Genomic DNA, 18,618 nt, shown 5'->3' on the forward strand with positions numbered 1-18,618 from the left:
AGATTTCACATTACGTGCACAGAATCTACTTGCACGTTTCTGCCTCTCTTCTTCCCTCAGGAGGGAATCAGTTCTCTCCGAGCAGTAAGCCAGCTTTCATTTACTTCAGGAAAAACACAATCACCTCCAAGTAGTTGACAGGCTGGAAACTCAAATATTAGCTTATTGCTCAATAACCTGCTTGTGTTCCCAGACCTTACTCACCCTTAAGCTACATTAGGGTGGCTGTAAGGTTTTGGAGAGTAGAGAACTTCTGAGCACTGTTACTTTGGTGTGTACAATATACATATTGGGGCACAGCTTCAGACACCTCAGTGTAGGTATCTAAATATTTGAAATTTAACTAAGTGTCCAAGCTTTCATTACAGTCAAGGGTGGTATTGGGCTCAGTTCAGTTGTCTAACCATAGGTTTCTAGTGACATCTGACAGGCCCTAAGGTGTCTAGCAGTAAATTCAGATTTTCTTCCAAAGGAGCAAAATTCTCCACCCAGGTTTATGGTTACTGTACAGTTCTTTTTTGCATATTTCCTAGTTTAATTCTCTCTTTATTACACTTCATGTACTTTTTCAAGTACAGGTGTAGTTGTTCACAGGAAAAGTCAGTATTTGGTTTGTTAAATTTTGTAATAATGTATTTTAATGTTTATTTGATTAATTCTAATTTGATGCAATTCTACCCTCCCTCACTCTTCCTTTTTGCTGTTTTGACAGGATGGTTTTCTAATTTAAGAAGTCACTTAAAATGCAATCGGATTTCCCTGCTTTAGTGTAACTTATCTATCTTCAAAAATTCCACCTAAAACCAGACAATTTTAGTCTACTTTTGCTGAGAAAGAAAATTGGTTTTACCTCTCACAAAGCCTTCGAAAATGCAGTACGTGATTCCATTTTTCCTAAGCAGTATGCCAGGTTCACTGAGATGCAATTTGAAAAAAAAAAAAGAGGTAAAAATAAGACTGTCTATATTGTCAAAATGGCAAAACTCCTTGAATTTCCAACGTGGAATATGCAGTTCATAATAGCATAATTACTAAGTATCTAGTCAAGTGGCAGTGTATAGATTTAATAGCTCTATACACAAAAGTTCCATTCTAAGAATAATAAATAATTAAAAAAAAATTGTGTACAAAGTTTTGAACAAATTCATGTTCTTTTAATACTGAAATATAGTACTCTAAATTTAAACCCATTCTGCAAGCATCTTTATGACTGAAGCAGTCCATCCCAGTATGTTATAGGAGAGAACTGTGTTATCTTCTTGGAGAGAAATTAATGAATAAACCCTTTTTTTGTTAGAGCATAGTACCCACAGATAAAGCTTAAAACTAATTAAAACATTCAGTTCCTTTAACCATTCTTTGTAAATCACATTTTAAACCTGTCGTAAGGCCGAGAAAAGTCTGTTGAGCCATCTAGTCTAAACCCTGGCCCCCAAAGCAGAACCAGTCATACCTACAACATAATTCTTGGCAGCTGTTGTCTTGCCCAGCCTGTTTCTAAGACCAGTGGACATGGAAACCCCCCAAAAGTTTAATCAAAAGCATTTCAATGTTGTCACTGGAAAATATTTCCTCACATTGAGCCTACATTTTCTTTGCTATAGTATGAAAACATTGGTTATCTACTACATGACAGAGAACAGAGAACTACTGTCTTCTATTTGTCACCTATTTTTTTGAAGAAATAGCATAATTCTTCCCTAGGTTTCTCATTTTAAAGGAACAAGGGTTGCCCATTTTTTTAAGTTACATGTTTATATTTCAGAGCATATTTTTTCTCTCTTTTTTCCAGTTGGTCCATGTCTTTCTTCAAGTAAACTACCCAAAACTGAACACAGTTCTCCACTTTAGCAGTGCAAAACAGAAAAGTTTCAGTTCACAAATCTCTGCTGTCTTTCTGTTTAAGAATCCTACAACGACAGTTGCCTGTCTTACAACAGCATGAAACTGCTAACTTTTGTCAGCTTTTGATCCATCATTACTCCCAGAACCTTTCCTACAGAATAGATCCATTGCAAGTTATCCCCCATCCTGTTATGTCTTCCACTGTTTCTCCCCAATTAAACCTAACATCTTGCATTTGTTCCTACTGAACATGTTTTTCAGATTTTGTCTCCAACTTGTCAAGATTATTTTGAGTTCTGTCTTTCAACAAGGCTTGACTTGCTGAGGTTGTTTTTTGGTTTTGGGTTTTTTTTTTTTCATTTTCTTAACAGAATAAAAATTCTAAGTGAACACTTTTCCACATGTACTTGGAAATCTTGGAAATTTGAAAGGCTACAGAAAATGCTGTCTTTGAAACAACACTAAACATTTGTTTGAAACCACCAACTTTATACTGCCGCCTTCTGTTAGAGTTCACTTTTCTTTCAAACTCCTACATTTTGCCAGCAATCAGCTTCCCAAAATTCTCAGAATAAGCAGGAAGCAGGCATCCTGCAAATGCAAACTTTCTGTGAAAATGCAAACTTTCTATAGCCACTGCTCCCAAGGGAATGATGCTTTAAATTTGTATCTCACAGCTTTTTCTAATGTATGAGCACTACATAAAGTATAAAAATTCTAAATTAGCATATGTCTACACTGATTACTGTGTTATACAGACATAAACCAAAATACTAGTTAGCTGGGTACTAACAAAAATATGATTATGAAAAAATCTTAGTATTCACCAAGTATCTAAGTCTGAACAGTGTGCCTACATCAGCTTAATTGTAACTCAGGTATTACTGCAACTAGAAGAAATAATTAAGTGATGGTAAACAAACATAGGCTGAGACAAGAATCCATGAGCACCAGTGCATGCTGAAGAAGTACAACTTAAGAAAAGACTGATGTGGTGAAAACTGTTATTACAGAAGCCCATTAAATCCCTGTGTATGTATACCCCAGGAATGCCTGTAGCACAGCATACATGTATGCAAATAAGTATCTAAAAGATAAGAATAAAATACAATAGAAGTAAATCCCTCTAGAATTATAAAAGACTTGCCTGCCATACAGAAATAAAACTCAGGATTAATAATGAAATTTTAAGTATTAATCTAAAATTCCAGATTTCTGCACTTAAAACAGCCCCTTAATGCTGTGTTTTATTTATATATAGACATACTGGGTCCAATTCTAAGTTACATATACAAGGAATTCTAAGTTATAAACATAGGGAATCAAAATACCATCTGAATAGATAATTTCTGAAGTTAATAAAGTTTGTATAACAGCTTTGCTCCTTCGACCAACCAGTGGGTATAATCATCTCCCTGTATTACTAAAATTCCCTACTTCCTCAGTCCATCAGGGAACACAATTGTAGCTGTGGGTAAGGTCTGCAGAGCAACAGAGAATGAAGAGCATAACTCTAGTGAACCAGAGATATTTTTGAGACCCTCATCCCTCAACATAACAACAGTGTGACAATCAGGTCTCTTAGCCAGTCCACTTTTTTGACTTTCAATAGAATCATTCAGTTTCATTTAATTAATAGAAGTTGGGATTCACAGGTATTTGGATTTTAGCTTATTTGTATCACTTAAAAAATAAAGGATTATGGAGCCGAGAAAGAAGAAAATGTTGGAACTTCAAAGTAGTTCTTCGCATTGCAAATGATCTAGAGGCCAATGTATCATTTGAAACCATGAGATACAGCAGCTCTTGCTGGAAGTTTTCTGATCTTCAAATCATTCTTCAGAAAACTTTACAAATGGAAAACAATTGAATCAGTGCCAGGGCAGACTTAGTTTTACAAGGATGAGCAGATATTCCATTATGTCTTATGGCTTACCATGCTACCAGAGGAAGCAGCTCAGATTTCAACACATTGTCTAGTTCACACAATTTATTTTTGCTACTGACTAGAACTTTATCATATTTAAAAGTAGTAATTTTACTGTGACCTCAAACAATATTGAGTTTGACATCACTTAATTCTGGTCTAGGATAAAGTGGACATTTATCTATTGTGTAGTGATAATTTCACAGAAGAACATGAAACTGCATCAGAAAAACCTGATTCAATACACTCCAGAACTTTGATCACAAAGGCATTAGAGTTTTCCTACACAGTAGGAAAAATGTCAGGAAATGCTGTATTGAAGAACGCGGTTTATTACCTCTTTCTTACAGAGACACACTTGCCAAGTCCACTGTTTTGGTGACAGATTGCCACATTCATAAATGATTCAATAGTTAAATCAACTGTACAGTACTAGAGTTGCTAAATATAGCAGCACAAAGAAAAGTCCATTTACTTTCAGACTCTACAACCTAATTATTATCTCTGAAATTCAACCAGACAAGCTGCTGTCTTGTTCTATGTCATGCATTGCCACTTTTTAAAGGGTTATGTGCTCTCTGCATGGAAAAACAGTGAAGCAACACATGATCTGCTATTCTGTTGCACAGAGCTCCATCCCACTCCAAATCACCAGATTCTTACGATGACTATTTAATTCCTCTCCCAGTTGTTAGAAACCATAGGGAATTTTTTTTTTCCCCTACACAAAAACTGGCACTGCATTGTGACTATACAAGGGTTGACCCTGGTGGCGCTTGTTCCTCTTTTGTTTGGAGGTATAGACAAGGGTCAGTGTGAACTTTGAGTAACATCCAAGCACTGCACAAAAGGAGCGCATGTGTGCGTGTGTGCATATATATAGGTCTATAGCATATAAAATAAAGGTTTAAAAAGCATGTTTTTATGTTACCACTAGAATGGACATGTTACAGCAATCCCTGTACAGCATTCACAATCTTTTTCTCAGTTAAGATAATAAATGCTAAAAATGCAGATATGTGCAAGAATGTTATCTTATCAAAATAACTGTCTTGAAACACAATTATCATACAGCTTAAGTTCTCCAGTCACCTCTTCCAAGGAAAGAATGATTTCTTGCTCTCCATAATATATCTCATATAAAGATACAGTTTATAGATACATAGTTAATAGATAGACAGGCAGACAGATGCCTCATTTCACTAACACAGTCATCCTAAAGTACTTAGTCATCCTGAAGAACTCAGGATCTCTAGACTGTATTTAATACAGAGAGAAAACAGACCTCCGAATACCTCGAGAGGCAGATACAGATTACTTACTTTAACTGCCTACCTCTTTCTACTGAGTATGTAAGAAACTGAAAGAAAACATTAGCTATTTGTTCTGTTTGGATCCAGTCCACCTCTTTTAGGCCAAGGCATCCAACCTCAACAGACTTTGAAAAGAGGCAGGTGACAACAATGGCAAAGTCCATGACACCTCCTCCCCTCTGCACACACCCCAACAATCCCCTTCACACTTTCTGCCTTAACTGCTGAGACGTCTGTCCAGTTGCCAAAGTAGCAGAAGAGGTAATCGCACTCCTAGCTGCACAGCCCAACCTCAGCTAAACATAAAGGGAATGCCTAAAGATTTGGTGAACACTGAGATGGACACCCTGTCATACAGTAATTCAGATTGGAAAGGACTTTCAGGAGGTCTCCAGTCCAAACTCTTGCTCAAAGCAGGGTCAAAACTGAATTCAGATCAGGTATAGCGTCTTACTATGTTCCTAGAGTTCAAAACCCCAAAAATATCAGCAGCATCTTATCATGCTCTCTGAACCTGAAATCACTTAGCTTGAATTTTAGTTAGCAACAGTAGCAATTCTTCAAAAATGAGTGGCATGTTCAACAGCATGTTTTTCCACAAATAACTACTTCAAGGTTAAGCAAGGCTTTAAATCTAAATAATACCATAATCCACAGAATATTCTCTCTCAATTATATTTCTTTACATAAAAGGAAATTAAAGAGTACAAAAGCATGTACTTCAAAAATATATGAAATGTATAAGGTATATAATATATATATATATACTTTAAAGTATATGCTTTGACAAATATTTGTTTAAAAGAAAATGATGAAAGAAAGCCAGTGGGAGAAGTAATTAGTGTTAGGCTACATATTTGGGAAGGATGGCTTGCATTCCTGCAACAAGAACTGCTCACACGTATTTCACCAAAAAAACGAAAAACTGTAACTCAAGCAGTCCTGAAACCATCCCTCTATAGGGAGGACATATCATCACTAGGCTACAGAGGCAGGCTCCTGTCTTTGCGCCAGTGCCTAAATTTCAAAAAGGGAAGGCTTTAGGACCCCAGAGTCAACTTTGCTGCCCATTTTATGGCCCCAGGCAGTTTTTGTTCTACTAATCATTTTAGCTTCACAGGTTAAAAACAAGAGTCACCAGAAGCACAACTTCCTAAGCCTGCACTAAGTTACCTTCTTACCCTGTCCAATCAAGCGGTCATTAAGGCCACAAGTACACATTAACAGACAAATGACAAGACTGTAGGGCTTTGTCCTCAACACAGGTAAACGCTCTATCCCCTTCTATCACATACAATCTCATACTGCCGCTATTTCTCACATCTTCCCAGCTCCTAGCCAATTTCAACATTAACTTATGCCTTATTAATTCAGAGAAAACTGAATAGCATGCAGGGTAATTGCTAAAAGGCAATCCCACCACCAGCCCAAATAACTATTAATTTATCAGATAGCTTCCTATTGTGCATTGGAACAACTGTCACTCAACGCCAATTTTTTTTTTAAATTATTTTTAGAAGCTCAGAAATTTTTTTTTGAGAATCAAAAGCTTACAAAACTAGATCCCAAAAACGAACCTCGAAAACAAACTACCCAAGTATTTCTATTAGAACAAGACAAAGAACACAGTGGGCAGAAATAATGGAATAACAAAATCTCTCTTTTGTAGCACTCCAGGCAATAATTTTGCATGTTAGTATCATCCAAATTAAAGAAGTTCAAGAGGAACGCCAAGTTACAGGTTTACAATTCAAATCAAAGCATCTTACTAGAACAGTTTTTTACTTTTCTCAAATATCATTTTTTAAAAGTCACAAATTCCAAAAGCAGTGCAGTTTCTAATCACCTGCATGATTTAATAATCCTTCTTTGAAAGCATAAAAGCATAGGAAGAAAAAAAAATTAACAGATAACTTTTATTACATGCATAAACTAATCAAAGATGAAAATCAAGAAAAGTATGAACAAGTTTGGAAAGGAAAAGCAGAAAGCCTTACCTTGAAAAGCAGCTGCATTATGAGTTATTAAAAATTTTAATGTAGCACTTGATGTTTGAAGCACTTGCTGTATATCTTGCTTTGCTGCAGTCTGGTTTCTTTCTCCCATCTTTTTGGGATACCATGTTGGATTTTTAGAAGTATAAACCTGGATATCAACCCCTAGATAAAGAGACAATTACATTGATTATTGATTACTACAAAACAGAAGTACACAATACACAAATACATACAAAACATTCACCTTTCTTTTTTCCCCCCACAGGTATAAACACATAAAAGAAATACCCAAGGCTTTAAAGACATCTGGTCTTGTTAAACAAAAAATAGAAGGGGTTGCTAACTAAAATTCTGTGGGAGGAGTACAATTATTACAGTTAATTAATGTCATGTAATTTCCCTGACACTGTAATCTTATTCCAGCTGTGAATATTGCTAACTAATGTTGGTAAAAGACACTGACTATGCATTGTACATCATTGTACAGGTGGTATATACCCCATCCCTGGAAACACTCAAGGTGAGGTTGGAGGGGGCTCGGAGCAACCTGACCTAGTTGAAGATCTCCCTGCTTATTGCAGGGGGGGTGGACCAGATGACCTTTAAAGGTCCATTCCAACCCAAACCATGCTATGATTCTATGATTATCTAGCATACTGAACTGCTGGGCCAGCACTCTTGCTCTTCTGTAAATCCTGGACTGGAAAGCGCTAACTACTGCTAAATATTACAAACACACCCATGGAAAGCCCATTCCTGATAGGTTTATAATGAATACTCTCATGCTAACTTTTATATGGAGCAGTCCTAAGTTCTAGTCTCATCTCTCTTACTGTGTCCTTCTCTAATGTCTAACATTCCCATATATCTGTCATGCCAATTCACTACTTCACTAACAAGTCAGGAAATGTTCCTAGAAAGGAGTACCTTTTCAAATTTTAGGCATGCTGAAATTCAAGAGGGGCAACTTAGTACTGTTATAACAGCTGCCTGTTTCATATTTTTTTATAACTGGAGCATAATCAAGCATGAAAATACCTTATTCACCTTCTCTGTTATCATGTGGTATTTAAAATCTTTTTTACACTGTATCTAAACAATGCTTTCTAAAATCAGGAAACAAACATTTCATGAAAGATATGAGAGTTTAAATTATATTAAAACAAAATTCAATGGTCCAATCCAAATTCTGTTCTCAGATATGCTGTTTCACTGACAGATATCACAAGATATCTAGCAAGCATAGTGAAAAACTTTTTTTATCTGCTCTGTGGACTAAATTCTAATTCTGAGGTTGCGTGTATATGCCTCACTCTTTCTTCATAATAGGTAAAAAGGGAAGAACATGATTGGAAGAAAAACAGTAAGAAATTCAAAAGTCAAAACTTAAATCCATATTGCCCTTGCCTCTATACTCACTTTCAGCTCTTACACCACCTCTTTGTACTTAACCTTTTATTTCCCTATCACTAAACCTATAAGATTGAACATTCCTTTTAAATCTTTTCTTTTTGCCCCACTATTTTTCTCTCATAAATCATTCTAAGATAGTATGAATATAGTTATGGAGAAAGGCAGGCCTTACACATTTTGCACCCTAAATACTCCATTAGTTATCTTACGTAAATTAGGAGAGTTAAGTAATATATTCCAGAAAGCTAAGAAAGAAAAGTTAAGCTCCTGGGGGCTGTATCGAAGCATTCTGGAAGAATGGCAAAATGTTTAAATTCATTATATCAAACTCATGTCCCTTTATCCATGTGTTGGTTGAAGCCATCTTAACGAAGCAATTCCCGGCCCTGGAACTTCACTTTGGCTACACAGTGGGAAAAAATGTTATTATTTACATACAGCAATCCCAATCCTGAAGCAGGAACCCACTGTGTCATATTTAGACAGGTAGAAAAGATCCAGAAGATTCCTTGCAAATTACGTTTAGAAAAGCACGAGACCAGAATGGAATTGGTAAATGATATGGACCATAAAAAAAGGGCATTATCCTGAGCCCTGGATGAACACTCGTCTCTACAATACTACCCAGAAGTAATTTGATTCCCATGACAAATAAACAAATTTCCCTTGCTAATTGCAGATAATATGGTCTCAGATTTGCTGAACATTTTGTTCTGGCATCAGTGGTTTCTATGACCACAATTCCTGGTCCCTCCATCCAAAAGCAGGTGCGGAAGGAGGATACACTTGAACCTTCAGTATTAAATACTACAGAATTTCTCTTAATTTTTAAAGGATCTTTTTCTACTTCATGCTTTAGGACATATGATGTAAGTTTTCAGGCAAAACTAATTCATTTTAGTGAGGAGTGCTGCTCAGAAATTGATATAATTCTATATTTACAAAGACAAAAGTTTGACTCCGTATACGCGAGAACAGTTTACTGCCCATGGTAAAAATGTGTGCCTTGAAGTTAAGTCCATTTCACAGCCATAAGCAGCGGTAAATATCATTATGTTAAACAGTAAATACTTTAAGAAATCCTACTACCATACAGAATTCACAAATCTAAGATTGCCTTCATGGTAGCATGCAAAAGTAGGAACGTAACCTCTCGATGTGAAAACTAAGGCAAGTGATATCCCTGTAAACCAACCTCTTTGAAGTGGTTTCCAGTAGCAGTTTAACACACAGCAATTAGTACACCTACAAGCCACAGTCCAGGAAGCTGAACACCTTCACTATCACAACAGAAAGTTCAAACTCTATTCTAATGCAGGTATGAATCACTGAACTTCTGTGAGTATTAAGAAATTTTATTTAAGTGTTATACTATTGCTACAAGATATCTTTTTCCTCATACAGCTTGATGTTTTTGAAGGCTATTTATCCTCATCATTTATTTAAAAATAGAATTTCCATGCTCTTCAGTATGCACATTTTTACAGTTTACAAAGTAATTTCTCCTGGCAGGCTGCCTTTACAAATCTCTTGCCATGTGAAAACTTTAATATTCCATCCTCCAACATTCCAATTCAGCCAAAGAATGAAGAAAAGCTGCAAAATTAAGGTGGTCTATTAAATTACCTATTTATTAGCTACTCTAGTATTTATGTTATGTTCGTGTCAGAGCCAGCCTTTAACAAAGTTGCTTGCCTGCAAGCAACATTAATGAGCATCTTAAAATAATTTTTATTAAAAACACAGTTCACCAGTGCTCTATAGCCTCAGAATCCATGTAACTATCTATACACAGCCTCCCTCTCCTCCATCTCCACTGCACGCCCCATGCTTCCCCAAGCCAGATTTCAATCCTTTGACCCCACTGACACCAACCTCCCAGTCCATACCAGCTCTCCAAACTGAGCCACTGCACTGCTGATGATCCCTACCTTCCTACAGCACTCCCACATTACCAGTCCTAGACATCACAACCCCACCCGCAGAATACTGAAGACTCCTCTCCTCTCATCCCACTTTTCCTCACAAAATAATGGCATGCCCTGCAATAGTCCAAATCGCAGCCCAGGATAAAACAAAGCAGACGTAGAAACTGCTACATCACACAAGAGCAATATAATGCAGATTAGCTGCTCTGGGCACAGGCCTCCCTGCAGCTAAAACTCAGTAAAAAGTGGGCAAGGAGCAGCAGCAGGAATGGACCAAGCCATGGGACCCCAAGCAACCATTTCACATGCTTGTGCTTAATTAAGGCTGGCCACATCTAGGATTTAAAACAGGCAAAGCTGGAACTTGAACTACATGAAAGTTTGTTTTTCTGCAACCTATAGCTGTAGCTCTTACGACACTCGTTTAAACGTTAAATCTCTTTATCAGGGCAGTGGTGATGGCTTCAGGAAACTTTGGTTCTAAAAAGAGACAGCAGGTTATTCAAGGGAATGGGTCAAGAGAACAGATTAGTGTTGCATGACTCAAATCAAGAGATGTAAGGATTAAAGCTATGTTAATACTACCTGTTTCAGGAGTGAGTTATGCTGCATGTTTATGAACACATGCAACTTCGGGTATAGTAACTCTAATGCAAAACATGTCTAAGTTGATGTTGTTTAAGGAAATAAGACACTGCAAGTTTCTATTAATCCTTTTAAATTCTCTTGCTCATTATTAGATACATTTGCTCTCATACTGAATACTAATTAATTTAAATATTAACGACAGTAAATGAGAATTTTAAAATAACATACTGTTAAAACAGCAAGCAACAAACTGGACTAATATACCCCCCACCTACAAACAAATTAAAGGAATGATAAATAAGCCTGCAGCAATATTTACTCATCATACCAGAAAGGTCCACCCACAGGTATGATGTGCAGTTCTCTCTCTCCCATTTTATTTTTTTTTATTCTCAAAGAGTTTATCACACAAAGAGTATCACAGTACGAGACAAGCCAAGTTATAGTCTGTAGCGTGCCAGCAGCAATACACCTCACAAACATCAAGAGAAAAAATGTTTATACTGATAGCAATATTCACAATATTGCATTACAAGAGCCTTTTCTCCTTTTTGATTACTGAATATTATCTTCTGCTTGTAACAAAAAACAACCCACTACTGTTGGAAAATGGCAGGCAGCTATCTAGTCATGTAACAGACACTGTAAAAGACAGGAAACATGTTATTAAGTTGTTTGGACACATTTCAATGCCATACGAATTTCAGACCTACTGTATTCTTTATTCCCTTATATATGTTCTTTAGGTTCTTTTCTGAAAAGGAAAGGTTTTATTTATGTTCGCTTATTTAAAAAATAGATTCTCTAGTTATTTTTTTTAATTTTTTATGCATATGATTTCTCTTTACTAATCTTCAAACAAATCAGCAGAGAGTTCAGAAAGAAAGAATTAGTCATATAACCCGATCTATTAGTGTTTATCGATTGGTCTCACGTTGACAAACCAAGCAATTTTACAATTGTTTGAGGTACTTTTTTCTTAAAACTGCAATTCCGCTGTTCCAGGAAAGTCTTTTATCTTCATAAAGACATTTCTAGCTAGCATGACTTACGAAGAAAGAGTGCAGGGGGCATGGAGGTCACTTGTGATACTACAAATCTAAGAGATTTTTTTTAACCCACATGCATGAATTTTGAAGTGTCTGGTACATCATTATTAATGCTGCTGGTCAAACTTACATTTGGTAACTAATATATCCATTAATTTAAGTACAGGTGAATTGGGACTCTTTACAATGGAAATACCCTATTAAGAGAATATTTTTGTCATATAATATGGCCTCAAGAAATAGAAGCTGAACAGGTAGGCACAAATTCATCATTTCATCAATTCAACTAATCAGACTAACATCTGGATTAAATTATGAACTCCTATGTTGCTGAAACCTCTAGGGCTATTAGAAATTTTACTATATGATACATGTCAAAGTCATGTCTGACCTTGCCCAAAGCCCATCTTTGTCAAGAAACACACTCAGAGCTTAAGAGACTGACACAGAAGCTAACTCAGAACAACCCCGAGCTTGTCTTTCCCTCAAAGCTGCATCAGTTTTATGGGGACAAAAACAGTAAACAAGTTCCATTTCTACATATCCAGAAGATAACCCCTTGCTCCTGCATTGTTCTAAAAAAAGTCCCTCTACTCTTCTTGCAGTGTGCTCCTTCAGTTTACCATTAGCACTGAGATGCTTCATGACTTTGGCTTCCAAACCCTTTTATCCTACCAGATGCTGGAAGCAATCATTTTCAACATGCTCTTCTCACTTCCAATCTCACAAAGCAGCCTGAGAACCCCAATCCACTCATTTGAAGACCTCTCTTTCATTAATATTTAATATAATTATATATTTATATAAAAATATAAATACTTATCTTCTAGCACAATTCTCAATATTTTTCATATTTCTTGATTACATACTTTTTAATATGCATAACCATCCTTATTTTCTTCTTAACCTCAGAAAATTTAAGTACGATAATAAGAGCCCAAAGAATCTGTCAGAATAAGAAACACGGTAGTAGTTTGAACTAGAATTAAGTGACAAAGAGGAGGATAAATTAATCCAGATTAATTTTACTAAGCACTGTCTACATTAGGACTTGTGTTCTTCATGAGCTGAAAGCATGATTATGAAGAAAACAGAACTATGCAGTGTCACGTTGAAGACTCACACACTCCACTACACTTTTCATAACTTGCTTCTCTGCAGTGATGGAATGTTCAATATACACATTTTCCAGAGATTAACTAAGACAAAAAAGTTATCACATCAATATGGAATACATTTTTAAGGCCACAAACAGAATTAATGAATTAATAAAGCATAGAAGCCTTAAAAGCCGAAAAACTTTCAAGGTTCGACTGTTAATTTGCAAGTGGAACATAATGAGTACACTAAAGTCTGTTTTTCAGGGCTATATTAGCTATTTTAGTATAGTTTAAGTGAAAAGCATTAAGAATCAGAAGGATAATTACAAAATTAAAATTAGACACTGTTGTGGATTAAGCGCAGCTGGCAACACAAGCCGCTTGCTTAATTCCCACCCCCCCAGCCCCGGTGGGATGGGGAGGAGAAAACATAAAGAAACGCTCGTGGGTTGAGACAAGGACAGGGAGGGATCACTCACCACTTATGGTCACGGGCAAAACCAGACTCAACTTGGGCAAAAAACAAAATCAATTTCATTTACTACCAATCAAACCAAAACGAGGATAATGGGAAGTAAACCCAACCTCAGCACCCCTTCCCCCAGCCCTCCCTCTGTCCTGGCTCACCCCCACTCCCGGTTCTCTCTCCCTCTGGAATGGGGGCTGGGGTCAGTCCCTCTCACCTTGTCTCTGCCGCTCCTGCCTCCTCAGGGGGAGGAGGACTCCGCGCTCCTCCCCTGCTCCGCCGCGGGGTCCCTCCCGCGGGAGACAGTCCTCCACGAACTGCTCCAGCGTGAGTCCTTCCCACAGGAGACAGTCCTCCACGAACTTCTCCAGCGTGGGTCCTTCCCACAGGCCGCAGTTCCTCACAGACTTCCCCGGCGCGGGTCCCTCCCGCAGGCTGCAGTCCTTCAGTCCCAGCCTGCTCCCAGGGAGCGGCGGCCATCTTGGGGGGCCTCCAGCCCCTGCTCCGGCGTGGGCTCCTCTCTCCCCGGGCTGCAGGTGGGCATCTGCTCCCCCGCTCCCCTCCGTGGGCTGGGGGGACACAGCCTGCCGCCTGGTCTCCCCACGGGCTGCAGGGGCATCCCCTCCTTCCTCCCTGCCCTCGGGATCTGCACAGGGGTTCCTCTCCCATCCCGATCCCCCGACTCCCGGCAGGTTTCCCCTCTGGAATCTGTTCTCCCAGAGGCGGGTCCGGCTCCCAGCCGGGGAAGCTTCCAGCAGCTTCCAGCAGGAGTTGGCCCTGCGGCCTCCTCCCCCGCTACCAAAACCCTGCCACACAAACCCAAAACAGACACTTTTGTATTGGCATCATCAACAAGAACTTACATTTTCCAGCTGTTCTCTAGGGGCACATACGCAGAGATCGATCATGGTCTTTACTGACTGTACTAGGTCTATGATCTTAAATACCGGTCTGAAATATCAAGTGTATCTTTTTTAGAGCATGACAGAAGTGTTCCCATGGTATACAAAGTATTAAACAACTATTCTGACTTTCTCTATGACATATGCCATTGGTTTATTTAATGAAGAAGCAAGGTTTTAAGTAGCTGGAGTAAGTTTGATTCAAACACAGCATGGACAATGCCTTTTTTTGTTGTTGTTGTTGTTCATGACATCTGTAAACATCGTCTGGTTTTTTTCTCTTCAGTGGGGTTTTTTTGTGTGTGTGTGTATGTATGTGTGGGGGGAATCAGCTATATGAGATTAGCAGCTAGCTAAATTGCTTCAACTATTACTGAAGAGCCAGAGTAAAATTTTTGGCTTGCTGCCCCTTAGGGAAAAGGATGGCAGCAGCCACAAGTCAAGAAAGACAACACAAAACCCAACTAATGAAGCAACCCTTCACTGTATGCAAAGTGCTCACTTGAAGCTGTTAATTCATAACTTGTGATTTTCCCCTGCTTGTTTTTTCTGCTTTAAGTTGTCTGCAGAAGGACAATGCGCAGTAATTGGAACACATCAGCAGAGAAAAGGGGCTCTTGAATTTTAACCTTGTCAGCACCACCATTACTATCTCATGATAATTTCATTTGTGATTTCTTCAGGAAGTACAAATTCTGTTAGGTAATTATTGGTCTGGGTTCTCTCTGGGCTTGGGCACATCTTAGCTGTGGGATGCAACAGCACTTCCCAGCTAGAGAGTCCTCGCATGCATGCTGGCCATATTTCAGCTCCATACCAAGCTCCAGGCACTTGGAAGTCCCCCTTCAGCACAGGGGTAGGCCGATTTACCCAGTCAGGCTACAAGGGAGCTGGGGCAGACACCAGCCAGTTGATGAACAGAACTACAGTGTCCTGCCATGCAATTTTCACAGAGCCTCTCTACTTCCCCTCTCTCCTTGTGTAGTTTCAGGACTACTATATGTTTTGGTTTAGTTGTTATTGTAATGAAGATTAATTCACTGATGTTAAACAGGGGAAAGTGCTATAGTTGTTTAGCTTCTGGCATTGATTTAAAGTCAGTGATATTAAATACACACAGAGATACCATGCTTTTGCCCTGAACCACTTCCCTGAAAATGTAAAATGTTAAACCGTGTATCCTCCTGATTGGGTTTAGGCTCTAGATTTCCTGATCAAAACTGATTTTTCTTCCTTTTGACCTTCATTTGAGGAAACATTTATCACAGTAAGCTAATTACGTTTAACTGAATTCTATTCCTAGTGTGGAGTAAGACAAGAAAAACAAGAATACCATGTTTTCCTTATGCTACCCTCACTTGTAACACACACCATTTTGTTTTACTGACAACATAAAAGCATCCACATTTTACAGGGCTGAATCAGATTAGTTAATAAACTTTTAGAGTTGGGTTTTTTTCTTTTAATTAAAAGGTACAAATTTCTTGAAACTACAATTTTTCTCAAATTTTACCTAAAAGAGAACAAGCGAAGCACAATTGAGGCAATATGTGATATGTTATAATTTAAGTTAGTGCAGTTTATGATTATTTAATACTAATTTTGTTTATTGCTTTTCCTGTAACCTATTTATTAATTTAAATATGCGATTAACCATTCACCACCCATGGCAAAGCAGCCACTTCAGAAAAAAAAAAAAATTACCATGAGGATGGTCTAATGCTAGAACAGGGTGCCCTGAGAGGTCACAGAGTCTCCATCCCTGGAGATGCTCCAAACCCGACTGGACGCGGTCCTGAGCAAGCTGATGGAGCTGACTCTGCTTTGAGCAAGGGCCTCTCTTAGAGGATCTCCAGAGGCACCTTCCCACCTCAGCCATTCTGTCAACTGTGACAACAGCAGCTGTTAATACCAGGGTGGTGCACCAAAACCTCAGAGCCTGCACAGCCAGTGGGGGGGTTGCATATAACCATGGTAGGGAGAGAGGACTGAAAAGTTTTGGATTTAGTTAAAGAAAGGTGCTTAGAAGTTTGCAGGTGTTTATTAACATTTAGTGTCTATTACTGTGTTTATCTCTTGTATTACTGATCTTGACCCTGAATGTATAATTAACTGATTGTCAGGTGTCTTCAACAAACCAGTAAACCACTTGATCCTGATTTGTCTTAGACTATTTGTATGGAGCAGTTTTTCCCTTTAAGTATCACATGCAGCGCTTTGGCTTTTATGACCATGGGTCCCTCTTTAAGGAAGGTGGATTGGTTGTGAAAGGCAGGACCTGTTTGACAAAGTGGAGTAAGAGTACCTTCACCAAGAGGCTGGCCCACCTGGCAAGGAGGGCTTTGAAATCAGCATGCCAGGGGGATGTTCATAACAGTTTGCAAGTAAGCATGGGAAGGGAGATCAGCAGCAGTAAGTGCACGTGGCTCAGATACGGGTGTGAGAGAGCAGGAAGGATAAAGCAGGTTGAAAGGGGGCCCACCTCCAGTGCAGGTACACAAATGCACACAGCCCACACGTGAGGCTTCACTGAATGTAATGGCATCTGGCCCATTAAGTTGCCTCGTTACAGACTATTCAGTATAAAAGAAATGGCAAGCAACAAGAAAAATGACAAATTAAACACAAACACTAAGAAGCAGGTGATAACAGGAACAGTAACAAAGACCAGAACTTGTCAGCCACTGACTGATGGGCTCCAAAGGAACTCAAAGCCTTTAAGAGAGGGTCTGCCTGAACATTGTAACTGATGAGGAAGGGGAAAACAAGACTCACACGAGTATTGTGGGATACTTAGGACTGTGGGAAATTTATTATGCGGTATCATAAGAGGCTTGTGGGACTGTACAAAACTTCTTAAGGGATGTTCAGAGTAAGAGCCAAAGGTGGGGAGAAAGTGGGATGAGAGGAGAAACAGGCATGCAAAAATAGAGGGAAAGGGGAGATAACAGGGGTTGGTCACATGTAAGCGAGGCCAGTTAGTACGCTTGCTTCAATAAGCGCTGCACCTGAGCACCGCAGTCCATCCTATCTTCTTAATAAACCCTTTTCTCTTAACTAACTTTATGTATAATTTCACTCTCTGTCCTTTTTGCAAGTACTGCAAGATCTACATACCAGCAACTGGAGAGACCAGGGACTATGTGCACGCTTAGGTGTGAGAGGTCTAAATGCCAGAAACAGCAAAGACCTCGATGTGTTTGTATTTCCCTGGTGAATTTAATCCTCTGTGTGTTTATGTGTAATTCACTAACAAATTTCAAAATGGAATAGCCATTGAGTAGGAGGAGGCCTGCCTCTGCAAAGACTCAGTGTCTGAGCCAGTGGTAGGTACGCGGGCCCAGAGTCCAGGCACAGGTACTAGGGAAATGGAGAGCCCATGCTAATATTCAAGGGATCTGCAGCTGTGGAGGAGCTTGTGAGACAAATGTGTGAGTGCACACATCTGTTCACTAGCAAACATCAAGCTGGACTAACTTGATGGAGAGGAGAGGAGGAGGAGATTGGCACAGCAGTTAAGGGGACTCAGTCATGGATATTAGACTGGGAGGCCACGATGCTGACATTCAAGGGATCCATGAACATGGGTGTGCTTGTGATTTGGAGAGGGAGGGGGTGTTTTTCACTAGAGAACTCTCAGTGTGCACCCAGCTGGGCTTCAGGCACCAGGAGGAATTTCCAGGACCAGCATCTGCTGGATTTTGCAGTTCCTATAACATCCTTAACACTGGGAAACAAACAGGCAAAGCTGGACCTCTGCACATGCCCAAAAGAACCAGACACAGCTGGAATAACTGAGATATCATGAAAGAGCATCAGTGGCCACTGTGCAGCAATGGATGGATACAGGCTTGCCAGGAAAGACGAGGAGGGAAGAAGGGAGGTTGCTCTTCATGTAGAGGAGCAGGTTGAAGGTATGGAGCAGACAGGCTGGTTGGTGGCATGTGGCGACCCAGGACCAAAGAAGAGCCCAGTGAGGATGACATTGTGGTATGAATTTGATACAGTGGAAGGTCAGGGTAAGGAAGTGGATTGAGTCTTCTTTAAAGCAAGATCCTGGTTCTTATGAGAAACTTTAAACCTCACAACA

At 39.0% G+C, this 18,618-nt stretch overlaps 1 protein-coding gene across 1 annotated transcript in view; it reads right to left on the reverse strand.

The window, feature by feature from the left end:
* Positions 1-18,618, reverse strand: part of GPC5 (glypican 5) — a 729,332-nt gene that overhangs the window by 701,532 nt on the left and 9,182 nt on the right. The window contains 1 exon segment of the mRNA XM_069802336.1: positions 7,083-7,244. Within this exon segment, the coding sequence (XP_069658437.1) occupies positions 7,083-7,244 (162 nt within the window).

This window comes from Haliaeetus albicilla, chromosome 15, assembly GCF_947461875.1.
Source record: "Haliaeetus albicilla chromosome 15, bHalAlb1.1, whole genome shotgun sequence".
In the NCBI taxonomy this organism is placed as follows: domain Eukaryota; kingdom Metazoa; phylum Chordata; class Aves; order Accipitriformes; family Accipitridae; genus Haliaeetus; species Haliaeetus albicilla.